Genomic DNA, 26877 nt, shown 5'->3' with positions numbered 1-26877 from the left:
GTCAACAGGATGCTCACAAAAATGACTGAGTACAGATGCAAAATAGAGGAAGAGGAAGAAGTGAAGGCTATGCAAAGTAAAATAAAGAAAAATAATCAGGGAACCCACAGTGAAGGGAAGGAAACTGAGGCTCAGCCCAACAGTTTGGACCAGAAGGAAGAAATAAACATTCAATAGGAACAGAATGAAGAAACAAGAATTCAAAAAAAAAAAAAAAAAGGAAAGGCTTAGGAACCTCCAGGACATCTTTAAACGTTCCAACATCCGAATTATAGGGGTACCAGAAGGGGAAGAGGAAGAACACAAAATTGAAAACTTATTTGAAAAAATAACGAAGGAAAATGCCCCCAATCTGATGAAGGAAATAGACTTCCAGGAAGTCCAGGAAGCTCAGAGAGTCCCCCCAAAATTGGACCTAAGGAGGAACACATCAAGACACATCATAACTAAATTACCCAAGATTAAAGAGAAGGAGAGAATCTTAAAGCAGCAAGAGAGAAGGAGACAGTTACCTACAAAGGAGTTCCCGTAAGACTATCAGCTGATTTCTCAAAAGAAACCTTACAGGCAAGAAAGGGCTGGGAAGAAGTATTCAAAATCATGAAAGGCAAGGGCCTATATCCAAGATTACTCTATCCAGCAAAGCTTTCATTTAGAATGGAAGAGCAGATAAAGTGCTTCCCTGGTAAAGTCAAGTTAAAGGAGTTTATCCTCACCAAGCCCTTAATACATAATATGTTAAAGGGACTTACCTAAGAAAAGATGATCAAAACTATGAATGGCAGAATGACAACAAACTCACAACTATCAACAACCAAACCTAAAAAAACAAACTAAACAAGGAACAGAATCACAGAAATGGAGATCCCATGGAGGGCTATCAGGGAGGAGGGGGAGAATGGGGGAAAAGGTACAGGAAATAAGAAGCATAATTGGTAGGTACAAAATAGACAGGGGGAGGTTAAAAATGGTATAGGAAATGGAGACGCCAAAGAACTTATATGTATGACCCATGGACAATGAACTAAGGAGGGGAATGTTGGTGGAGGGGAGGGTGCAGGGGGAGGGGGATAGAGGGGAGGAAAAATAGGACAACTATAATAGCATCATCAATAAAATATACTTTAAAAAACCCTTCTTGTCCTGGCTGGTGTAGCTCAGTGGATTGAGAGCAGGCCTGTGAACCAGAGGATCGCCGTTCAATCCCCAATCAGGGCACATGCCTGGGTTGCAGGCCAGTTCCCTGCAGGGCACGCATGAGAGGCAACCATACATTGATATTTCTCTCCTTCTCTCCTTTCCCTCTAAAGATAAATAAATAAAAAATATTTTAAAAAATCCTTCTCATGGCTCTGACTACTTTCTCAGCCTATTTCTATTCTCTGCCAACTCACCCCCTCCCCCCCCGGAACTGTGAACTCTCTGTGAGAACCAACCATACCTGGTTCATCTTGCCCCCTTCCCATCCCAGGAAGGATGCTGTGAACAGAACACAACCTGAGAGTGGTTGCCGAATGAATCAATGGGCTTTCTCACCACTTCTCTCCAGCCACCCTGCCTGTCTTCCCTCTCTAAAGACAGACAAGCGTAGAGGAGGAAGGCACCCTAGAGCTGTTCAGGACGAGACATGGGACCTGGAATTCCCCAACACTCAGGGAAGGCCCCCACCCTCCACGCTGGAGACCAGTCCAAGAACACCGAGGCAGCCAGGTAGAGGCGAAGACTCACAGGGATCTGGGAGGAGCGTGTTTTTAGGTGTGCTGTGTGCCCAGGATACCTTGGCACCCATGTGCTGCCTCCTTAGAACACGTCTGAGGTGGAACAAGGCCAGAGACATGGTGCACCCTTTGCAGGCCCCATCGAGCCTCACCCATTCCACAGATTCACTGGGCACCAGCCAAGCGCTGGGCAGCATTCTACAATGAACACAGCATGGCCCCTGCCCTCAAGGGGGATAGGATACACTCGAGAAGGCAGATGTCTAGGGTTCCAAGCAGAATGAGATATATGGGCTGAGACTGAGGTACAAGCCAGAGTCCAGAGTCAGGGTGGACCCATATGGCAGCAAAAAAGCAGGATCCCCCTTGTGCTGGGAAGGGTTTCACAGAGAAGGCCCATTAGGAACCCCATGTACCTTGATCCCACACACTGCTGAACCAGCCGGTGGCTCTTGGTTCAAAATCGGACTTTTTCCCTTCCTGTTCCAGGCGAGAAGGCTGGTCAGACCTTAAGTGCAGAGGCCTTTGTGGGCCCAATTGGGAAAGAGATTCCCCCCAGAACTCAGAGCCAGCTCCAGGAGAACCGGGGCAGGGCCCCACGCCAGCCTCCCATTACAGCTCCTCAAGGCTCTGCACCCAGGCCTACGGCTGCTGCTCCACCCCGACTCCACACATCAGCCACCCACCCGGGGCTGCGGTCTATCTGTATCTTCATTAGCTCCTCCTCAGAACCACGCTGTGGCCTGGGTGGGGCAGGGCTGTGATGCCCATCCTAAAGAAGGGACAGAGAGGCCCAGCAACAGCGTTCTGCCCACAGCAGCGCTCTGAGCACCATGCCCCTGGGGTGCAGTGTTGCCTGGGCTGACAGACCTGTGGCCACAGACGGGCGCTCTCAGGCAGCCTAGCTTGCAGTCTGTGAACTCCCTGCCATCCTTTCTAACTGGCCCCCTCTGGCCATAGAACAGAGAAGAGGTGAGTAAAAGGCTGAGGTTAGAACTTTTACAAGTGGCCTTAGGAGAAAGAAAGGCGGATGGGTTTGGTGTGCCATGCCTCAGGCAATGCTGGTGTGGTTCCAAGGGGCAGCCCTGCCCCTGGGGAGGAGGGGAAGAGAAGGGACTGCTGCGGCCAACCCCCTCCTGCTCTAACTTCTCTGCCAGCACAGGGGCGCTGCTGCCAAGAGTGCCCACAGCCCCAGAGTGGGTGAGTGGGCGGGGTCCTGCAGACGTTTCCTGCCTCCACCCACCTTAGGAAAAGTGACTACCTACCTGGCAGCTGTCACCTCCAGAGACCACTTCGGTGGCTCCAGTTCTTTCCCTTCAAGGGAGCTCAGTGACCTCCGGTATTCTCTCTCTCTCCCCAAATGTCCTCTTGTCCTAGCAAGATGCCCCAAGTCTCCTTGCTGGAAAGAGTGCCCCCCCCCCCTTTGCCTAAACTTCTGTAAGTGCACTTATCCTACTGTTGCCATGGAAACAATAAATGATAGCCTCCTGGTTTCAAGTCAGCCAGCTCCTCTGGAGCAGCAGGCTCACACCGCTGACATGCCCACCAGGTGACTCATGTCACTGCCAGAGAAAGCCCGGGGCGCAGCTGGCCTGGGTAAAGCAGCAACCACTCCCCCTGAGGACAACTGCTCCAGGAGAGGAGGCAGGCACAGCACCTCTGCCCTAGGAACAGCTGCCGGCGCGCACAGCCCTTCTCAGCCCCTCGCAGGCATGCGCCAGCCCTTCTCAGGCTGAGCGAGGTTTGCGCACCCATCAGCCATTTCTGCCCGAACATAGCTTCGTAGTTGAGAGCTGCTAGCCCTGCCCCCTCCCTCAGCAAGCATCCAGGGCGTGTCACATTCCCACCTTCACAGCCACCAAGAAGGGGGACCCTGAGCCAGGGCTGGATGGGGTTCCCAGCTCGCATTCCTCCAGGAGAAACACATCTTCATCCTCCAGAACCTTGTCCAAATAGCCTATTGCCTCCTCTTCCTCTTCCATGGCAGCCGGAGCCGCGGAGGGCAAACAGGAAGCAGGGTCCACGCAGCAGGGCGGCAGCAGCAGCCGCCGCCGTTGCCACCGCCCGGGAGCGAGGCAAGGCGGGCAGGGAGTGAAGAGCGTGCAGGGCAGGCCTAAACCAGCATGCTGGCCTCTCCGGAGTCAGTCCTGGCACCTGGCCACCGGCTCGCGATGAAAGGCTCCATTATGAACCTTTTCCTGCAGCCGCTTCCCAGCCCTCCTGAGCGCGGGGCTGCGGGGCTGCGGGCCCGCCTCGCGCTCGTCCCGCCCTGAGAAAGGGGAAGCGAGTCCTCCAGGGCAGACCCACGGGCCTCGGCCCCCTCTCGGCGGAGCCCCCCGCCGCCGCGATGTCCGGGCTGTCAGCGTTGGAAGACGTGCGGGCGGAGCAGGAGGCGCCCCTGCGCGGCCGCCGGGCCCTTCCTGCTGTGCGTGCGGGCCGGGTGCAGGCGGGGCCCGCGCTCCCTGGCCGGCGCTCCCGAGGTGGGTCCCGGCGCCCCGCCGCTGCCGCCGGCCCCGGCGATCCCGCCCTTTCTGGGCTCCGAGGTTCGTTTGCTATTAATACACAGGAAATGCACAACTTGACTTGCGAGGTGGAGCCGTTCCCTCTGTGGTCACCGGGCCAGCCGGCTGGCGGAGGCTTCTCGAGCGCGGAGGAGGGGCGAGGAGGCCGCAGGCGGCAGGGCGCAAGAGGAGGTCGGCTTCCCAGCGACAGGCTTTATTTACAGCCCCTCTCCGGGGCCGGGCGGGAGCAGGCAGGGGGCGGAGCGGAGGAGCAGCTGCCGGCACAGCCTCACGGACGACCCAGACCAACCTCGATGTCACCTTGGAATCCCGATAAGCCTGAGTCCTCTTCTCACCTCTGCCTCAGGCTCTAACACCTTTGCTGAGCGGAGGCCAGAGCCTAGTGTGAAACCATTTTCCAGCCCCGCTGGGGGCTGGGGGAACAAGCCTTTGTGCAAAGAAGGCCCGACATGCCTCACAGCAACAGAAGCACAAGTGCTAAACCAGGTCTGCAGCAGGGCCACCTCGACGGTCTCCGTGCCACATCTACTCACAGATGCTGCTGAGATTAGCAATACCACCTCCTTGGGGCTCTTATCCCTCAAGCGGGGCCTCAGCCCAATAGAGGCAGCCTCACGGGAGCCCGTGCACATGACCCAGGACAAGGAGCATGCCCAGCCCTGCCTGCCCACCCCCGGCCTGCTTCCCTTGGCTGCTTCAACAGTAACGAAGCCTAATCCACCCAGACAGTAAGGGGCACATTCGGGTTGGAGGTGTACATCCACCCACTCTCGTGGGGGAGGAGTTTGGGCCAGCACCCGGAAAAGCTCTTTCACAACACCTAGGGCAAAGGTTGCAGGTTGCAAACTCCAGCACCCAGGAGGGTGTAGATAAGACCAATCAGTGAAGCCAGGCAGGTGTGAAGTGGGTGAACTCAGCTCCAGCTGATGGCTGCCAGGGCCAGCGCAGGCTCAAGGTAGCCCCATTTTGGATTGTTCAAGAGAAGCTAGAAGTCTGGGTTCTTAGGTGATATCTCTCAATTTTACAATGATGGCAGATAAATTACATTAAAAAGAAAAACCACGGTGCAGTCAATGATATTGCGATAACCAGGTACAGAGCCAAGTGGGTACTGGAAATATCGGGGGGAACACTTTGTAAAGTTTGTGATTGTCTAACCACTACTCTACATGCCTGAAACTAATACAAAATAATATTGAAAGGAAACTCTAATGTAAAAAATAATTAAAAGTAAAAAGATAAAAAAAACCATGGCACAGTCTAAATGAAACATGTCTGTGCACTGAATTAGGCCCACAGACAAGGCTGCGATCTTCTTGTAGCTGCTTGCTCCTTGAGAGAAGGCTGGCAGTTGGGAAGGCGTGGGGGTTCCCTGAATACAGGCTCTTCACCCTTTCCTCATTGGAATCAAATTCGACCTCACACAACAACAACCCAACACTTATTTTTGTAAACCTACCTAATAGGCACCACCAACTAGGCAGACCAAGTGAAAACTCAAGATTCTGGGTGGGGAGCTCCGAAGCTCCAGCCGTGTCCCCCACCCCACCCCCCAGCCCCAATCTCCCACCAGCCCCCAAAACCCTCTCTCCAGCCAGGGATCCCCTTGTAACCTTCCTGATGCTTCCAGCTCCCAATTCTTGCTCCCAGTACACAGCTGCCTTAGATACTGTGGCTCGGAATGGTACCGTGTCTGAGCTGTCCATCAGTTTCTCATGTGTGTCCACCACTGGCCTCCTTGTGCACATGTAACATCCCCGTCACGTGGCAACTGTGTGGCCACAGCGGGGAAAGTCAAACTCTTTGGAACTCATTTGGAAATGCATTCCAAAGGATGGTCAACCATGTAGCATCGTTGGCCTGCCTGGTGTCATCACCTCTCTCCTTCCCAGTGGGCACCTCAGCTGAACGCAGGGCCCTTGCCTGCACCTCCAAGCTGGGTGGAGTGTTGAGGAGAATAGAGGAGGAAAAAAAGAAAAGGATGGACATGGTTTCTTCTTATCCCACCTCCTCCCTGAAGGCAGTGGATGCTCTAAGCTCTAGGTGGGGCTCCTGCCATTCAATTGGCGAAGAGGACCTGTCCTCACCAGTGACAGGCTCCTCCCTGTCACCAAAGCTGAAATAACAAGAAATTTGGCAGAGGCCCCCTGGGGCCTCGGGGCTGACAGGGTTCCACAGAGGCCTGGCCCACCCCACACCCCGCCGTCTCCCTCAGTCACTGGTTTTCCCCTGCCCCTGCCCTTGCTGGGTTATAAATAGCCAGGGCACATCTGAAGAGCCCTTTCAGCCACAATTCCTCATTTGGTTTGGGCAGATGAGGCTGTTCCCAGGGCTTGGGAACAGCCAGGCCTGGCATCCCCCAGGGCACAAGTGTGCCAGCTCAGGGCTCTGTGCCACTTTCTGTCTCCCATCCAACAGGCTCCAAGCGCATGGCATGGGCTGTGCCCATGGTCAGACAAGCAAGTGACATGGTTAAGGGCCCCTCCCGTGTCCCTTCCCCCATCCAAAGGAGCAAGAGGTGCCTTAGAAGTCTCCTAGAGTGTCCTCATCTCTGTCCGTCATGTCCCTCTTCAGCATGATGAGATTGAGACCCGCTTCTTTCCCAAACTCTGAAGCCCCTCAGAAGCTGCTCTCTGAACATCCAGGGCACCTCTTCTCCACTCCATCCCAGTCGACTGGAAATTCCAGTGAGTAACGAGAACGTCCTTCCAGCTGCACCGGGCACACTGACTGCACTCGGAGGCCCTCAGTCCTCCCCCTGGAGGGGAAGTGACTCACAAGTCCCAGAGATGTGCCCTCCCTTTTCCCCTACAAATGCCCAGAGCCAGCCCTGGACCTGAGCTTCCTCCCCATGTCCACCACACTCCAGCTACTGCAGCCTGGCCCCCGAGCCTCCTCTCCAGAGAAGCAGCCGCTCCAAAGGCCCCTAGGTTGCCTTTTTCCAAAATCAGAGGCCTCCCTCTCTGTTCGTTGGCCTCTGCAGTCTGGACATTCTCACATCCCTCAGCTTGTCCTGAACACACTGGTTTAGGTTGACTCTTCTTTCTCCTGCTTCCTGCCGATGTGGAGTCACCCCTTCAGGACCCAGGCCTCCGCCCTCTGCTCTGCTTTCGGAGAACTCATCCTTTTCATGTCTAGGCCAGTGGTAGCCCTTCCAACATCTTGCTCAGCTCGCAGTGTGGCGTCTGTGCCGTCGGCTAGATCTCCTGGACTCCACATACACGGACGGATCAACCCTTCCCCCTCCCTAAACCAGCTTCCCCTTCTGGCTTCTCCACTTCTGTTGGCAGCGCCTCCATCTTGTGACTCTTCCCTCCCTCAGGCCCCACATCCCTTTTACCAAGCCCCTTGCTTCTTCCCTCTTCTTTTCCACCGCCACCACCCCAACCAAGGCTGGCAGCACCTCGCACCTACACAACCACAATAATGTTCCATTTTCCCCTCCTGTGTTTTCCTGTCCATCGGTCCGTTCACTCGTTTGCTCATTTGTGCCCAGGGAGAAGGCCTGCCTGGCACACAAACACATAAGCACACAATCATCGGGAGACACGGCCCCTGCGCTCAGAGTGCTGTCCCCGCCAGGGGCTGAAGGTCACACAGGGAAACAAGGCAGTGCCTGCCCTGATCAGCACTAACCCTGCCACAGAGGAAAAGCTTTACAGGACACGGCTCCTGAGCAGCATCTTGCAAGGGGAAGGGTTTCCAGGCAAAGGGAGGAAGGCGGGAAAGGAAACACTCTTGCAAGGAACCCCAGGAAGCACGGCTGGAAGACAGAAGAGAAAAGGGGCAAGTGAAGTACTTGGAGAAGCGGCTAGAACCACACCTTGTTGGAGAGTGAGGGGCCCGGACACCCCGTGGGCAAGGAGGACCCACAAAGATACCTGCCACTCACCAAGCCCATGCCCTCGAAGCCGCCGAGAGTCACCTGCTCAGCCCCACAGCCTCTCTCACACTCACTCTCCATGCCCTCGCGCCCTTGCCCAGTCAACAAGTCTTTATTAATCGCCTACTGTACACCAGGCACTCTGCCAGCAGCCGCCAACAGGACGCTATGTCTACCTCCGTGGAGCAGACGGTCTCGGTCCCGCAGAGGGACAGACCAACACTGCGAGCCACGGCAGTGCCCGGAGAGGTGTGTCGTGTCGGGACTCTGGCACTGAGGAACCACTCTCTCAGAAAGGGCACAGGCGAACATCTGTTCTGATTTAAAATGTCCGCACCCTCTGACTCAGCAGCTCCACTTTCAGGGGAGTTGGTTGAGTGAATTATGGTACATCCATAAAATGAAATACTGCATATAATCACAAAGAGAAACGAGGGAGATCTTTAACTACTGATACTCAAGATGTCCAGTTAATTAAGTAGAATAAGAGCAAACTGCATAACAGTACCCACAGTAGGAAATACAATCCCATGTTATGTATAAACACATGTATATCGCATAGATAAACACAGATACAATATGTCGCATGAGAAAAGGAGACACATAAAACATACAACCAACTCCTTAACCAAAGCTCTCTCTGTAGGATGGAGCTTGAGACTTTCACTTTCCATATTAGATATTTCTGTAGAGTTAGAATTCTCAGTGATGTAATCAGGGAAAATGAAGAAGTTCGAAAAAAGAAGTGGGGTGAGACGATGATTGGGCAAGCGGGGTGAGCTCTGGGGGCAGACAGGAGCACCCGAGGCGGGAAGGCGGGAGGCGACATCGAAACTCACTGAAAAGTTAAGCGGGGACTAGCCGTGCGGATGGGGGCTGCGGGGCAGGCGGGACTGTGCGAGGCAAGATGAACCGGGGTCAGTCTGGGCCGCGAGTGTCGTTCACTCCTTCATTCAAACAACATGCACGGAGCACCTGTCGAGGGCCAGGCACGGCTCTAGACACCAGAATCCGCACTGAGCAAACTGAGGAAGCTTGCAGAGCTCACGTTCCCCTGGTGGGGGGGGGGGGGCGGTGATGAGGCCCCAGAGGTAGGTGGGGGTCGCGTGGTCAGGTCAGCAGGGCCTTGACAGCGCCCCCTCCAGGACAGAAGGAGGCAGGGAAGGGCTTCAAGCAGGGAGGGCTGCGACCGTCCTTCAGTGCATCTCCACCGCGGATATCAGGTTATTTTCTCTAAAACACTGCCCGCCCCGGCCCAGCCACCTCTGCTGCTGTCTGTCCCCGGAAAGGACCAGGTGCAGCCTCTCCTTCAGGCGCTGCCCTAGGCTTGGAGCCCCTTCTCCCTCCTTTGCCTCCCAGCTTTCTTGACAGAAGCGTAGGCCCCACGTCTGGATTTTCTGGAGATCCCTGGGGCCGATGAGAACTGACCTCAAGGGGCCAGGGGCAGGGGCAGGGGCAGGCAGAGTCGGCTCAGCGCTGATGGGGTCAGATTCTTCATCTTCCCAATAACTGTGCTGCCCCCCCTGCCTGCTCTTTCTCTGTTACAGTAGAAGTCATTCCAAACATCGTGATAGAGTTCAATGGCATAAAGCAGGAGTAAGGTATAAGCCAGTGCAGGACACTGTTTATACAGTAAAACAGATAAACAGAAACAAGACCAAAACACTGCCCTGGATTCTAGATCTGAATCCCCTCTCCGCCTCTGGCCAGCTGCGTAACCCTGGGTAAGTCACTCAAACTCTGCGAGCCTCAGTTTCCTCATCTGTACAGTGAGGATGATGACAGCACCAACTCTCCGGCTGCAGCGAGGGCCTGTGCACGCAGGGCAGTGCCTGGCATGCGGCAGGCCCACAGTGGGCACCAGCTATTCTCTTCTTTGGCAGTGGCAAGGGGGGCGCTGTGGGGTGTACAGAAGGGGAGTCCTAGCTACACCTCCCACCTTCTCTAGTGAGCCCAGTCCCCCCATGGGACCAGACTCTCCTTTTCTTAAATTTCCAGAGATTTCCCCACATTCCAGAACTTATACCTTTTTCTAGAATGTCCTTCCTGACTGATGCCCAGGCGGCACACTGCCCACTCTCTGAAGCTGCCTCTTCCACGCTCCCCTCCCTGATGCCCCCGCTAGAGGTCACATGACCGCCCCCTCAGACCCTGGACAGCTCTCAGGGTTATTGCACAGATGGCCTTGAACTAGAGGGATTGTGTGTCTCTCTCCCTGTGTGTGTGTGGAGAGGTGGGGGGATAAGGGGCAAGCCCTGTTCATACTAATTCCCCACAGCATCCAGAGCTGCGTCTTGTAAAAAGTAGGTGCTCAGAAAAGACTTAGTGAGTGGAAACAACCCCAGAGGCTTACAGGGCAAGACAAAGGGTCTCCCAAGAAGATAAATCAAGGATTCATGTTGCTCGGGTGGTTCTCGTAAATACAGGTCCCACGGTGCGGGCTCCTGGGGCTGAAGAGAACCTGAAGTCACACAGCTCCTCCCGAAACAAAGAGTCTCTTTACCATGAGCAACCTCTGCTCGAATCCTCCCGAGGCCTGGACACCGATTACCCATCCCACCACAAGGCAGTTCTAACACTTGGAATATTCTTAATATTTATTCAAGTCTTGCCTCCTGGTAACTCTATTCTCATCCTGCCCCCCAGAGCAACGCAAGATGTTTTCTTTAATTTTAATCGGGTAATACTTTCACACCCTTCAAAGGCAAAGAGTAAAAAAGGGTGGAGAGTAAGCTGGCCCCTCTCATTCCTGCCCAGACACCCTCCCTAGCATGTTGGCCTGCTGGGGCCCAGTGTCTGTTGGCTTCCACTTAGCCCTAGGATGAGAAACTAGTCTCCTTTCTTTTTTTTAAGATTTTACTTTATTTTTTTTAAAAGATTTTATTTATTTATTTTTAGAGAGAGGGAAGAGAGGGAGAGAAACATCTATGTGTGGTTGCCTCTCATGCACCCCCTGCTGGGGACCTGGCCCGCAACCCAGGCAAGTGCCCTGACTGGGAGTTGAACCAGCGACCTTTGGCTTGCAGACTGGTACTCAATCCACTGAGCCACAGCATCCAGGGCTAGAAACTGGTTTCACAGAAACCATCTACACCACCTGAATGCTTTGACTTAGCCTTCCCAGGAGACCCCTGACCTCGCCCCGTAAGCCTCCTGGGATTATTGCCACTCGCTAAGTCTTCTCTGCACGCCTACCTTTTCCCACTTAGTAAATGCCGAATGTCCCCAGAAGGACCCCTTATTCCTCCCCCATTGGCCGCCCCACCCCAAGGACTACTGTTCTAGACCCTCAGGTTTCTAACCTCCTTGTAGACCAGTGGTTCTCAACCAGGAGTGACCTTGCTCCCAAGGAGACATCTGGCAACATCTGGAGACATTTCTGGGTTATCACCACTGGGGTTTGCTACCAGCATCTAGAGGGCTGAGGCCACAGAAGCTGCCGAACACCCTACAGTGCACATCCAGGACAGCCTCCCCCACCAAAGAACCATCCGGCCGTTTCCAGAGCTCAGACTCTGCTCCGGGCTCTGAGGAGCGGGGAGGTGGGCAATCACCAGTGCCCAGCACCGCAGGCCAAATGCCACTGTATTTCCCCAGCACTTCCTGCTCCCTCTGCTGCTCACAGCCCCTGGTGCTACTGCAGCGTCCAGCAAGGTGGGCTTGAGGGGGACACCCTCACGGAAGGGGGGGCGGGCAGGAGAAGGGAGGGCCGATGATGGCCAAGTGGGCAATGGCTCCAGGTAACTCTAGCAACTGGGCCCTAGTGCCTCTCTTTCCCCTGAAGCCCCAGGGTGGCACCCTCTCGAGGGTGACCGCCACCCTGCAGGAACGCAGCTGGCAGCAACACCATTTCTGCTAGGGCTGGGGCAGGGATGCGAAGGTCCAAGAGCAGCCAGAGCTGGGGGCTGTCGCAGAGTGAGGGGCCTCTCTCACATCCCGGGAGAGATTCACATTCAGCCACCCCCAGGGGAGCAGGTCTCCCGTGTGGTGCGACACCAGGAGACACGGGAGACACGTCTCCCAGCCGACACATCACTTGGTTCTCGCAGCAGCCTCTCCACATAGGAGGCACGTATGCTCATTTGCAGGTGAGGGGACCAGATGCTACAAGGCGCCCAGAGTCACACAGCCAGGGCAGGGGAGCAGAAGCGGGTGCTAAGGCTCCTGTCCTGGAGAGATCGCAGAGGACTGTGGTGATGAGTGCCCCTAACACTCACCAGCAGTAGGACCTTATGAGGGTTATGTGGGCTCTTTGCTCCTTTGCTCCACATCTGTAAAAAGGGGGCCGTCATGGTGCCCACCTCACAGGGTCAGGGTGAGGACTTAATGATTCAGCATCTATAAAGCACGCTGAAAGTGCCTGGCATTTAGTAAGTGCTGTGAAAGTGTGTCTACTCTTTCCCTTCCTCTTTCTGCCCCTTTCAGGAGGGTGAGGGGTCTGTGTGGCCCTCCATGTAGAAGCGACCAGTCCAAAGTCAGAAGAGCATCATCCAAGTGAGAGAGCGCACTAGCTCCCACTAGTGGAGAAAGTAGGTGGCGATGATGGAAAATAGTCTGGGAAAGGAGCCCAGCTGCTGATCCAAGTTCTCTGGCCCTCCTGCACCCTGGCCGAGCACAAAGTCCAAAGGCCATCCAGCCTTTGCCACCTGGAGTCTCACCTGTGTGTGGCCAAATGCCTCAAAGTGAAGACCCCCCGGGTGGGCTTTCACAGCACTCATTTCAGGGGCAATTTACCACGTGCTGGTGTGATTTTGTGCCTGGTCAGTCTGCCTCCCTGTCCCACCCCCAAAGACTCCAGGGCTCAAGGGTAGAGGATGAGTCTCATTGGGTGCACCTTCACACCCAGGGCCCAGGACCTGTGGGAGACCTGCAAACCTTCACTGAGTAAATGCGACTTTGGACACAGCCTGGCTGGCAGATGTGGTCCCAGCACTCTGGCAGGGAGAGGGAAGAGGAAGATCCAGACAGGCTGGCAGGGCGACAGGGATGCTCCCAGTTAGCCAGGCGTGCTTCATCAGGGAAGACCAGCTCCAGGCTGGCCAGGAGCGAAAGTGGGGATGGGCCACAGAGGACAGGAAGAGCCAGCTCTGGAGGGAGCTAAGGGTCACCACCAGGGCACTAAGTCTTCCTATTTACTTCCTTCTCCACTCACACAAGGAACGCCCCCAGCCTTAGACTCTTCGTCTGCAACAGGGGGCTCCCCCCGGGGTTGGAGGAGTTAGGTGGCCATGAGGCCAATGGGCTCCCTGCGCAGTGCCTGGCACATAGGAAGAGCAAGCTAAGTTCCTCTTGGCAGCAATGACCAAGGGTCCAGAAAGGGAAAAACAAGGAGCAAGGCTGCTAAGGCAGGAGGTTGTGGACAGTATATCTCTGATTCCACCAGCAGCTGGAGACACCAAGAGGCACAAAGACCACCCGCTAGCCCACCCCACTCGGGCCTCAAGCGCAGCCCACCAGAAGCAGACTATGATACAAGCTCAGACGCTCTGGCTTTCCCTGTGGCTTCTGCGTTCACCTAGTAGCAAACTCCTTGTTTCGCAACCTAAAATCTCAAACCCCAAGTCTTCAGAAGGGATGGAGGAAGGGAAGAGGGGGCAGAAGACTGTCCCAGCTTCAGCCCCCAAGACTGCATGTGCCCTTCCTTCCTCCCCTCGGCCACCCCAGGGCGTCTCAGTGCCCCCCTTCCACAAACACCAGGGGAGCCGCCCTAGGGGCCCGCCTGCCTGGGAGCTGCTGTCGCGGCCATGGAGATGATCAGGCTACAACTGGGTGAACTGCCCAGACAGCAAAGGGCTCAGCGATGGGCTGTAGGAGGGAGGTGGCATCTGAGCAGACCTGGCAGAGAACTCCAGCATCAGAAAGAGCTGAGTTTAAAGCTCTGGCCCCACAGGCTTGTCTGAGACAAATTAAGCCACCTCTCTGAGCCTCGGTTTCCTCAACTGTAAAATGATGGTCACTGCTGTATCTACCTACAAGGGAGTGTTTGGCCTTAAAAGAGACAACCCATGTAAAAGGCTTGGCAAAAACCTAAGTATCTGTGATGGTGAGGAGGAGGAGGAGGAAGGGGGGCGGAGGAGAGGGGGAGAGAGATAAGGATGGCAATGCTAATCATGTCAAAGCTCCCCCACCCTTATCTCTGGATTCTCTTGCAAGCTATAGTCAGAACGCCGCCATTCAGCCTTTTGTCAGACACCCTCTGACCTGCTGCGGGAATCACAGGAACTGTAGAATGGCTTTGACATTGGGCAGTCCTAGCTGAAATGTGTGCAGACCTGACAAAGCACCCTGCCTAACACCTTCTCACAGAAGCCTCACAACAGCCATGCAAAGTCAATAGAGAGGAAATTCTCAGTATCTCCACTTTAGAGATGAACAAGGCTGGAGCTCAGAGAGGGTGACCGGCATCCCTCAGGTCACACAGCTAGAAAGCGGCAGTGCTGAGACAACACCCAGCTTTTCTCACTCTTTGTGGCCCCTTTTTCTATACCTCCCAAGAGGATAGACAAGTGTCCATGGCCTGTGGGGAGCAAGCTTTTGTGTAAGGCTGTGGGCCTAGGAGAGGCACGTCGGCGGGGATGGGGAGCCGCCCTTCTATCTCAGGAGGAAAGCTAGGGCTCAGTTGAACCAAACCACCTGTGGCCCCGGCCCTGCAGGGGAGCAGAGCTCTGCTCAGCCTGGGCTCAGGGAGGATGAGGCATCTGCAGGGCAGGGCTTCAGGGTTCACGCTGATGCCTCAGGAGTAGGGGTGCTGTGCTGGGGAGTGAAAAGCGTGTGCAGCCAGCACCACAGAGACCTGGCTTCACCCAGGCTCCCACACGGGGCAGGACTGACCCAACCCCAGAAAGGAGGTTACTAAAGCGGATTCAGTCTTGTCCAGCAACCACGCAAGACCTGGCCCTTGCAGCGTTCCTGGCTCCCCACTCCTCTGAAAGCTGGTGAGGAAAGTCTTCGGGCCCCAGTCATCAAGGACTCAGCCCCCACAGTGAGCTGCGCCCAGTGCTGCGGGCCTCGCCTGAGCCAGATAGACCAGTCTATCCTCTCAGGCTGTTAGTCCTATTCAGAAACAAGAGGGCTGAGGCTCAGAGGGGTTATGATGCTCCCCCAACATCTCACAGCAAGAGGGAGCAGGCGTGCATCTATCCAAAGCTCACATTTCTTCTGTTCTGCGGGCTGCTGGAAGAGTAAGACTGAGTCTAATTTTATGAGTCAGCCTGACTGTGCCACAGGTGCCCAGACATTTGAACAAAATTATTCACGCTGTGTCTGTGAGGATGTTTCTGGATGGGTAGTAACATTTAACTCACGTTGACTGAATAAAGCAGATTTCCCTCCCTAAGGTGGGTGGGCCTCACCTAATCAGCTGATGGCCTGAGTAGAACAAAAAGTCTGCTGAGTAAGAGCAAACTCCTTTTGCCTGACCATTACGCTGGGACGTGGGTCTTTTTCAGCCTTCAGACTCAGACTAAACATCACCTTTTCTTGTGACTCGAGCCTGCTGGCCTTCCCATCTGAAAGACCATCGGCTCTGCTGGTCCCAGACTCAGACTAGAACTGTAGCTCATCTTTCCTAGGTCTCCAGTTTGCTGGCTGTAGATCTTGGGATTTCTCAGCCTCCATAATTAAGTCAATTCCTTATCATAAATCCCTCTCTCTCTGTACACACACACACACACACACACAGACACACACAGACACACACACACACACATTCTGTATCTCTGGAGAATCCTGACTAATACAAAGACCAACCTCTGGGCTCCCAGGCACAGGGGGATGTATATTTGGGTGTGGAAGCCCAACTGCCAGAGGCCACATATCTAAATATCTAGAACAATTGTCCAATTTGGTCTAAAAGTCCCCTCGGCTCCCAAGGCCCCAACAGGAAGCCCAGCAGTGTAGGGACCTGCCTGGCCGAATGAGGACAGCCAAGTAAGTAGCAGAAACCTTGGCTGGCCTGCTTTCTCTCCCCCTTCCTCCTGTCTTCTTCTAACTAAAACTGCTCCCCAAGTACTCAGGAAGAATACCCTCCAGCACCCCAATGTAAACAGCAATACTCGCTGAGTCCACTAGATGGGGGCAGTGACACACTGAAAAGGGCGAAAATACAAGTCCAGGAGGGAAGGTGGGGAGGTAGGGGGAGCACGAATCTTCGCTGAGATCCCCAAGCTGGATAAATGCTTCATGCCTCTGCCTTGCATGACTTCTGGCCAAAGGTGTTAAACTCAATCCTCAGGTTCCCAAGCACTTTGGTCAGCTGTCCCCATGGCATCTCTGGACTTCAAAGCCCTCAAACCAAGTCATTCCCTCCTGAGTCACCAGGCAGAGTGGGCAATCACAAACTGATGTCAGTCACTGCCCCTGAGGCCCGAGTGCTCCGGGCAGGGGCACCTCCTGGCTACAACTGTGAGCTCATCTGGAGAGTGAAAGCACCTGACAGCACCTTCCCCCCAGGGCATCTGAAAATCGAAGCACCAAGCAGGGCCATCAAGTGATGAGAGAAGGAACCGGGACAGGAAGCAAGGAGGAAGGCAGAGAGGTGAGAAGGAAATGGCAAAGACGCTTTTTCTCTTCAGCAAGAGACTCCATTTGGCCACACGTTCTGGACTCGGCCAGCACCCCCCCGCCCCGGGCTGCGTCTACCGTGAGTCCTCCCACACCTGCTCGAGGCGGTGAGCAGAGACCCCCAGGGGAGTCTCTGAGCCCTGTTACCAGGAGAGACATAACGGCAGAGATGGGAGGCCAGAGTCTTCTGGCTTTCCCTGCTGGCCTCTGTTCAGGCCCCAGAATACTCTCCCCTCCACCAGGACCAAATCTCGCCCTGTATGTCCCTCACCTGCCACCTTTCCTGGGACCACAAAGCAACACCCCAGCCTGCTGGCTGTGGGGGGCCTGGACCTGACCAACACCCTCTGCACCCCCTCTACCTCTCACCTGCCCCCACCATCCCTTCCCAAACTTTCACTGCCTGGCAGCCAGCTGAGCTCTGCCGCCGTCGCCATGGCAACAATGTGGCTTTCCCCAAGTGGGAAGCTGGTTGCCAAGGCCCTTGTTGCCAAAGGCTATAACAGCCACCCGGTGTGAGAAGAGGGGGGTAAGAGCTCGGCAGAGGGGTGGAGGGTGGCCAAGGAGGCTGGAAAGAAAGGAAACAGGGGGTTCTCGAAAGAGTGGAGTCCAGGTAGCACTCCCTGGCTGCAAGGTGGGGGGGAGGGGGAGTGCTGGGCACTGTAGGAGGGAAACAAATATCTCACAGCATTTCAGGGACAGCTCCTTGGGGGCATTACAGGGAAGAAAGGAGTCCCCCCACAAAACACAACTGGGTAAGCCCTCTACCCAGCAGGACCAGGCACTCCAAGCCCCTCCCCCAATGGAGGCATGGCTTTGCTTCTCCCCAACTTCAGACTAACAGCCCCAGGAATTTCTGCCTCGCTTGCTCATGTGTGCAAGCTAGGCCCAGAGAGAGCTGGTTCCTGTGGCCAGGAACAGCATTAATTACAAGGATGGCAAACCTCTACTCACTTCTACCCCCATGGTTTGTGTCACAGAACAGACTCGTTAGTCCTTGTGAAATGCTTCTCTTTGGAACACAGCTCCCCTCCGTCAACAAGAGTTGAGGTGGACACCATGAGAGCTCATTCCTTCCCAGAAGAGGGCTGGACGGGGGTCCCTGGCCCTCGGGAATGCTACAGATGCAGCTCACGCCACCCCACGGCAGTACCGAGGCCAGCCTTGGTGTGCTGGGCTGGCATTTGCACCGGTTACCTATGCAGCCACGGTCCAGTCCAGGCCCAGACAGAAGAGCCTGTCCCTGTTCCCTCCCGAGGTCCTGTCCTGCTAGGGGTGCTGAAAGAGGAGGTGAGGGTGACCAGCAGGCAAGGGAACAGATGACTGGGAGAGGAGGCAGGGAGAGCAGCAGGTGGGGTGGGAGGGGAGCTAGTCTGCGAGGGGTCCAGGGCTGGAAAGAGCTGACCAGGGCACCCAAAACAGACAAATCTCCCCAGTCCTGCTATGCCCCCCACCCCGGGTAGCCTCCCAAGCAGAGCCTGGCCTGTGACACCCATGCCTGTCTTACCACCCCCCTCCCCCACCCCGCAAAGGGCCCTCTTCCCAAACCCAAAAGGAAAAGCCGGTGTACCTACCCCAGGTGCCAACCCCTCAGGTGGGGTAGGGGAGATGCTGTCCCCGCCGCCCTGGCTGCGGGCACTGAGCTGGGGCGACATGGTGGGCGACTCGTCGATGTACGGCATGGTCTCTGAGCCCTCCGGGGGTCCCTTCTGCTCCTCATTCCCCTCACCGTCGTAGTCGTCTGCCCCGTAGCTGAAGTCTGAGACAAGGAACAAGAAAGGCCACTGAGAGTCCTCCACGAGGGCTGCCAGGGACTGGTAGCGCAGTGGGCGCCGGCGGCGGCCCCCGGCTGCCATGCTCCTGGCCGCAGCATCCACAGCCTGGCCCAGGCGGGGGCTGCGCAGGGGGCCGGGGCTTCGTGCGGGGCTGGGGAGCGCCAGCAGTTCAGGGGCTGCTGGGAGCCGGGGAGAAGCGGTTCCTCTGTTGCCACCGGCTTAATAGCATGTCAGTTGCTTATTCGAGCTGTTGTTTCCTTTGCCTCCTGCCTAATTCCAAGTCTAAAAATTAACAGTGGGAGCAGGAGGCAGGACGCTTCCAACTCTCCTCTCTGAGTCACCATTTTGCTTTTTATAGGGAATAAGGAGGTGGGGGCGGGCCAAGCGATGTCACTTCCTGAGCCCCTCCTCCTGGGCTACCATCTATACACTGAGCTGGATCCCTGGGCGAGGGAGGCAGAGCAGGTTTCAGGGTAGGGGGTTGAGAAACAGCACCCAAGGGAGCCCTACGCCCTCCACACAAGGCCTCATGCAGGACAGGGCCCACAGCTGGCAGAGCGTGGGCGAGAAGGAGGCCCCGAGGCCTGGCAGGGACAGGACTGAACAGACTCCTCAAAAGCCAGCACTTACATCTATAATTCCAGTGCAGGCTTCCCTTGGAGAAGGAGGGAAGAAAAGGCTGTAGGGAAATCAAGCTGCTGTTAGCCCCCTTGGCTGCCAGCACCACTCAGGCCCCAGCACCCACGCAGTTACCCCGCCCCTTCCCTGGGACAGAAGGACAGCACCTCAAAAAGGACCCTGGTCAAACCCCACCAGTGGGAGTCTCTCCTGCCACAGGCTGAGGGACCCTCCTGGGACCCTCCCGCCCCCTCCCCACCCCAGCCCCTGGCTGGGCCTGACCACGCACATATTACTTCTTCTAGGATGTCCTCCCTGGCATCTCAGCTCAGAGCTCTTACAGCCCATGGCCTTCTAGTGCCCCTGTAGATCCTGCACCTCTGGCCCTAAGCCCCTGGGGGCAGGAATTGGGTGTCTCGGTCATCACTGGGTGCCCACAGGCTGACATGCAGCAGGCCCTTGGGAAATGGGTGTGGAAGGAATGAATGAGCAGAGGAATGCACTGCCCCTGTCATGTCTGAGGCTTGAGCCAAATTCTCCGCTGGGGCCTGGCTCCTCCTCCTCTGTCACAACACACCAGCCTCCAGGCAGACGGCAGCCTGAGAATGGTGTCAACAGGTCACCAGGGCGCCTGGCCACAGCTACACTCGGTGCAATCTGGCCCTTTGGCAGCTGAGAGCTTCCCTCGGCCTCGCTGCACCTGCTCCCGCTGACGGCCTCTCCAGTCCGTGCTGACAGCCGGTTAAGCTGTCGGGGACACAGCTACTCCTTTTTCCCAGGACAGGCACACGCACGGAGAACCACAGAATCTAGTGACCCAGGCATGGAGCTGTGTGTGTGCCGTGTGCCCGGGAGACAGGGTCCACTGTCCCAGAGGACACGGGGACTACATCTGAGGCCAGGAGGGAGACAGGGAGTGAGCCGACGCTGCTGTTCCCAGGGACTGCAAGAAGAAAGAGGCGCCGCAGCACCCAGTCTGCCCAAGTCTGGCACTGGCAGGGACCTCGCTGTTTCCTGAAACCTGCTCACTTTGGAAAAGCACAGTGAGGAAGTGAAACATCGCGTTCACCCGCCATCTCTCCTCCAGGAGCCTCCTGCTGCCATTTCTCCCGGAGTCAAGGCCGGAGTGTCAGCTGTGATGGTCCCAAGTTCAGAGTCCAGTCGGCCACCCGGAGTCTCCTATACACTGACCAGATCCCTCACTCCCGAGACCTTTCCCAAGGGCAGAGGTGGAAGGCACAACAGGGAAGGTAGTGCGGCTCACCTCCACCGCAGAGCCTGGAGCTGGCTGGGTCCCAGCAGGGCAGGAAGGCCTCTGCCAGGCCCCCTCCCTGTGTGCACGACCCGCCTCATCAGAGCGGCGGCTGCGACCGGCATCTCCCTTTCCTCTCAACCGAGTCACATCCCTACCATCCCGGACTGGCAGACAGGTCACTGAGGCTCAGACAGATGTACACAGAGAGGATCTGAACCCAGGTCTGTCTCCAGATGCCAACGTTTTCTCTCCGAATATCACTGACCTTCCAGAGAAATCTTCTACAGGCCTCCTTGTCAGGGGGGGCCGACCATGGAGGAAAGGGAGGGGTGGCTGAGAAGGAGGTGGCATGGGGGGGGGCTCGGGAGTAAAGAGCCCACAGAGCTCTCTGCACGTGTTCCTGGACACGTTCCCTTTCATTCCACCCTCATAAGACTCTGACAGACGCCCAGGAAGCCAGAGTCCCAGGAGACCCCTCCCAGGCAAAGGGAGGCGGAAAAGACTGAGAAACCAACCCTCAGAGAGGAAGAAACCCTGGGCACATGGGAGCATGGAGATCTACTAAGCACGGGCTTTGGTTGGTGAAAGACCCCAGACAAGGAATGCTGAGTAGACTGTGGCTTGGCCACCAGGTCTTGAAAGAAAGAAGGCAGAGGAGGCTGCTGAGAGCCAATATCCATTTCCTCTCCTTGTAACCTAAGCCTCATTATATGTAGAGTGGCCGTGTGCCCAGTGGCCAGCTAAAAGACCACTTTTCTTAGTAGCGTGGGCCATATGAGAAATTCTGGCCAATGAGATGTGTGGCACTTTGAGAAATGCTGCTAAAAGAGATTGTTTTAGCTGAAGGGTATGTTTGGTTTGTTTGCTTTTGGCCCTCTTCATGCTTCCTCTTTCTGTTGTCGATTTGGTTTGGAAAGTAGATGGAATGGCTGGAGCTCCAGCAACCATATTAAACCGTGAGGTGATAGACGCCAGTACTAGAGACAGCTGAACAGAAAGCTTGGAGCCTGGGCCATACCACCCCAGGACTGTCTACCTCTGTCTGGACTTCTTTTACATGAGGAAAAGAAAATGCCTGTTGTTTAAACCACTGTTATTTAGTTGTTGTTGGATTTCTTTTTTATCCTCACCTGAGAACTTTTTTTCCCATTGGTTTTAGATAGAAAGGAAGGGAGAGGGAGAAACATTGATGCAAGAGAGAAGCATCCATTGGTTGCCGCCTGCACACGCCCAGACCAGGGATCAAACCCACAACCTAGGTATGTGCCCTGACTGAGAATTGAACCTACAACCTTTTGGCCATGGGTCTATGCCCCAACCAACTGAGCCACACAGGCCAGGGCCACTGTTATTTAGTTTTTTATGTTATACGCAGTCAAACCTAATTGTTACTGATCCAGATGGTTTTCCTTGACATTCTGCCTGGGTGCTTCTCCTACCACCCTCACTGTTCCTTCTAAGTCCCTTTGGTGGAATCCTCTGTCCTTGCCCACCCTTTAAAGTTGATGCACTTTACATGTCCTTACAACAGAACGTTGCTCAGCAACAAAGAGAGAAAAACTGTGGGCTCTCACACTGAGTGAAAAAAGCCAGACACAAAAGGGCATATCCTATATGGTTCCACTTACATGACGTTCTCAAACAGGCAAAAATAATCTATGGTTGAAAAAAATAAAAATAGCGGTTGCCTCTGGCAGTGGAGTGGGAACAGGAGTGGACTGTAAGGGGCACAGGGAACTTTCTGGGGTGATGGAAATGTTCTGTGCCTTGACATGAACTTGGGGTGCACAAGTGGATTCATTCATCAGATAGTACACGTAAGATCTGTGCATTTCACTAGCTATTGAGCTCCAGTTAACGATACGCGTGCTTATGTGTTGAGATGTCAGCGACTTACTCTGAAACACACTGAAAAATAAGATGGGTTGATGCTGTTCAGAGGGATGGATGTGTGATAAAGCAAGTATAGGAAAATGGTAATTACAGACTCTAGATGATGGGTATGTGGGTGTTCACTGTGCAATTCTTTAAACTTTTATGTGTGTTTGAAATTTTTCATAATAAAGTGGTGGGAAAAAAATTGGTGTTCTCCAGGCTTCTGTCACCTTGCTCCCTCTCCCAAACCTTGTTTACATTCCAGGGCGAGGTCTGGGCTGCAGACCCATCTCTCTGCTTGTTTCCTGAACATCCCCTCCTCCTGTGCCAGCTCGCTCAGGTCGGAAACCCAGGAGTCATTTCAGATTCCTCCCTCGTCCTGCTCCTCATCTCCTACACCCTGAACTATCCCCACTCCCCAACCTGCCCCATACCCTCACCAACTCCCATGAGGACAATTCCGACACTCTCTCCCTTGTTCAAAATTTAACTCCCTCATTCACTTCAAGGTACAACCCAAATTCCTCAGTTTTGAGGCCCTTCCTGGTCATCTCACTTTACCTTTTTGGGGTCATATTCTGCCTCTCTGTAATATCAGACATTTTCTAGGTCCTTGTAGTGGGCTGAATAGTAGCCCCCAAACGTATATGTATGAATCCTAACCTCGGTACCTGTGAACATGACTTTACTTGGGAAAAGATCTTTGCAGATATATTACGGTAAGCATCTCAAGGTGAGATTACCCTCGGTTAACTGAGTGGGTCCTAAATCGGATGATGTGTCCTTAGAGGCAACAGAAGGGGAGAAAAGGCAGACACAGAGGAGGCCGTGTGAGGATGGAGGCAGCGACTCGAGTTATGCATGGAGTCCCTGGAAGATGCAGGCGAGAATGCTGCCCTGAAGCCTTGGCTGGGAGCATGACCCCGCCAACACTGTGACTTTACTCTGGACTCCAGACTGAGAAAGTAAAGTCCTGTTGTTTTAAGCCACCAAGTTTGTGATCCTTTTTTTTTTTCATGGCAGCACTATGAAATTAATAGGGTCCCCAAACACACAACACCGTTCCCCACCTCTGGACCTTTGCACATGCTGTCCCTGTATGTGGACACGCTCTTCACCCCTGTCCGCCCTGTGAAATCCCCTTCAGCCCACAGACCCAGCTCAGCTGGCATCCCTCTCCTGGGAACCTCCTAACTCCTGAATATATAAGGCACTTTTGCAAATCAGGGAGGAAAAGATGAATACCCCAACTTTCTAAATGAGTTAGAGAAATGAACAGAAAATTTAAAAAGGAACTACAAGTACCCAAATGCAAATTTCTATTTTTTGCAATTTTTCTATCAAATCAGCGAGGATTAAAAAAAAATTCCCAGAGTTGTCAGGAACAGTTGTCAGTGCACTCTCAGAAACCCCTGGAGGGCACGTATAACTGCCACAATTTTTTTGGAGTCGGTTTGGCAACTGGTATCAAAGCTTTCACAGTTGATACAGCTTGCCCTGGCTGGGTGGCTCATTGGTTAGAGCATCACCCCACTATGCCAAGGTTGTGAGTTTGATCCTTGGTCAGGGCACATAGAAGAATCAGCCAATGAAGGCATAAATAAGTGAAACAACAAACTGATGTTTCTCTCTCTCTCTCTCTCTCTTTCAAATCAATAAATAGAAATTTTTAAACTGTTGGTACAGTTTCTAACCCAGCACAATCCAAGACTGTGTCCTAAGAAATTCATTCTAAATGTACATAAAAATAAAGTTCAAAGATTATTCATCACAGGGCTATTCATGATTGTGAAATATTAAAAGCCACCTACATGATTCATTACAGGGAACTGGTTGAGTAAAGTATGGTGTATCGCCAAGATGCATGACTATGGAGCCATTAAAAATGATGTGGATGGTGTACCTCACATTAAGTGAAAAAGGAAATTAATAATAGTAGGTACAGGATGACATTATGTTTGAAAGAAATAAAAATGCCCGTACGGGCACAGGATGAAGCCTGCAATGCAACAACACAAAACAACTATAAAACACTCAATCCCGGCTGGTGGGGCTCAGCGGGTTGGGCATCTAGCTGCAAGGCAAAAGGTCGCTGGTTCGATTCCCCGCCAAAGCACACGCCTGGGTTGCAGGCCAGGTAACTGGCTGGGGATGTCCAAGAAGCAACCGGTCCATGTTTTTCTCTCTCGCATTCATCTTTCTCTCTCTTTCTCTCTCCCTTCTGCTCTCTCCAAAAATAAATAAATAAAATCTTTTTTTAAAAGGGCATTCAGATTCTAAAAAGTCGAGAGACATTAATACACGCTCTTTTCTCTCTAGGACACTAGCAGACACTGCTTGCCTCCTACTCAGTATGCATCTTCCCTCCTTCCCTGCTTACTTTACCCTGGCTTTTGCTGAGGTGGCAATGGACCCGGTCCCAGGCAAGGTACCCACTTTCTCTGCCTCTCTCATAGTCAGGAGAGGCTATTTGACACTGTTCTGATTGATGAGACCAAGTGAAGTAGAATGGGACCTTTTGCTTTGCTGGTTATAAAAAAGACACCTCGCTGTGAACTCAGATAGGATGACCGGAGCCACAGTGGCCACACTGCCTCTATGAAGAAACGGCCAAGAAAGAACAGAGACATTTCCCTGAGGCTGGGAGGGGCTGAGCCACACTATAAACAGCGGGCCTCTTTCTTTGCTAAGTGGCAATATAAGCTCTTACATGATGAGTTTTCTGTCCCTTAAAATGAACACATTTCATGTGATACCCTTACAGCCTGGGAGAGAAAGGCAGTCCAATAAGCAATACACACCCTAATGCCACGAGAGAAGGGGCTGATTGGCGAGGCAGAGACCGGGAGGCAGGCAACAGTGTGGGTGAGGGGACGGCTGGAAGGGCTTGGGTGACACTTGAAGGGAGCTTTGTCACTGTGGTTTATAAGAGTAAGGATGCCGGGCACACGGCTTAGGTTCTACCACTTTCTGACCTCTCTGCGCTCAGAAGGGTGCCTGGCGGGGGGCAGCCTCTTATAAACGGACGGCGGGTGGTGACACCGCTGAACATGAAAGAGGATGATGGGGGGACTGAGCGCTCGGGGCTCCTGCGAAGACTGAACCGGGAATGCACACAAGGCACTTAGCACACAGTAAGCACCCAATACATCTCAGCTGCTGTTATTAATATTATTAATTGCATCTTGAAAGATGCGTGGGTGCTTGCCAGGCAGATGGGGGACATGAGCAGAGTTCTAGGCAACGAGGAGGCTTGGCAAAAGCACAAAGTGTGAAGCAGCAGGCCCCTTAAGGGAGCTATAAATAGCCCAGCATGGCTAGAACACCGAGTGAGCAGGAGGGTGAGGGGGCAGAGAGTGCTGGGGAAGTGGGCACACCGAGGGCCGCCCGAGCAGGTCTAAAGAGCTAGGCAGGACCCAGTGGGGACCACTAACCTGGGCCATACCACTGCAGGGTCTTGCTGGCTGCCAAGTAACTCTAACTATAGACAATTCCTCCCAAAGCGCTTCTTCCTCTGACAAGTTGCAATGCAGGCAGACTCCCGTGACCTCCAGATCTCCCGGAGTCACCAGACTGGGACCACGTGTGAACACAGGGTTACCTATTCCAAGCCTGTAATGGATGGAGCTCGTGCCAGATGACAGGCCATGAGCCAACCATGTTCCAGGGGAACATGCTCTTCTGTGCAGTGTGAAGAGCTGGCCTGTGGAGGGTAGGTTCAAACTCAAATGACTGGCCCTCATCTCTACCTTCTTAAGCTCTGGCAGGTCCAAGGGAGAGAAAGGGGTGCCCGGAGAGCTGGAGGCACACAGATGTCAAGCTGCTTACAACCTTCCCTGGAGACTGTCCGGCACCTGTGACCAAAGGACACAGCCAGAATACAACCTGGTACCCCCAGCCCTCCCCCAACAGATGCTGAGGGCTATTTGGGGGATCTTTCCAACCTCTTCTTGGACACTCTTAAGAACCTGTGAGTGCAGGATAAAGTTCTGGGCACGAAATAGTCCTGCCCTCCCCACAGGGGTGGCACAAAGGATGGCATTAGGTGACAAACTTATTTTCTGCTCTAGAACTGGCGATGACAGTGGGGGAGGGGAGCCTTAAGAGAACAGCCGAGGGATGCCCAGGCCCGACCATCACTCCCATGGATGTTGCATTAAAAGCCTTTGGAGAACATCGAAATTCTCTGTATGCCACAGGCTGCATCAGGGGTGGCAGGGCAACCGGGCACAGACTCCGCTCCTGCCCCCCAGGACCTCCCTGCGTGGCCTCGCGCACGCTCACTGCCCTTCATGACCGCGCCAAGCACTGGGCTGTGCCCTGCCTCACCTCACCCTCAGAACCCCTTTGCCCGACAAACCTTGCAAACATCACACTGAGCAAAAGGAACCGGACACGAAAAGCATGAGCTGTAGGACTGCAGCCATGCAAAGTTCGAGAACAGACAAGACAAATGGCAGTGGCTCCCTGGGGGGCAGGGGGCAGCCAATGCTGACTGGGGAGGAGTATTGGGGAACTTTCTGGAACTCTGGAGAGGTTCTGGATCTTGATCTGGGTGGCAGAGAGACAAGTAGGCCTGTGTAAAAGTTCATTAAGCTATATGCTTCACATTGATGAACTTTAAAAACTTCAACAAAAAAATGTGAAACCAAGGAAGCACTACCATTAC

At 54.2% G+C, this 26877-nt stretch overlaps 1 protein-coding gene across 4 annotated transcripts in view; it reads right to left on the bottom strand.

The window, feature by feature from the left end:
* Positions 1-26877, bottom strand: part of ABR (ABR activator of RhoGEF and GTPase) — a 174481-nt gene that overhangs the window by 76196 nt on the left and 71408 nt on the right. For 3 of the 4 annotated variants that reach the window (XM_037070144.1, XM_037070147.1, XM_037070145.1), the window contains exon 2: positions 18260-18444. In XM_037070144.1, coding sequence (XP_036926039.1) covers positions 18260-18444 — 185 coding nt within the window. Of the gene's footprint in view, positions 1-3565; positions 4427-18259; positions 18445-26877 lie in introns of those variants that run through there. The other variant, XM_037070146.1, reaches the window with a different exon arrangement.

This window comes from Sturnira hondurensis, unplaced genomic scaffold (assembly GCF_014824575.4).
Source record: "Sturnira hondurensis isolate 20B ecotype Veracruz unplaced genomic scaffold, ASM1482457v3 Scaffold0018728, whole genome shotgun sequence".
Lineage (NCBI taxonomy): Eukaryota > Metazoa > Chordata > Mammalia > Chiroptera > Phyllostomidae > Sturnira > Sturnira hondurensis.
The sequence above is the reverse complement of the archived record's forward strand: the minus strand, read 5'-3'. Positions and strand labels throughout refer to the sequence as shown.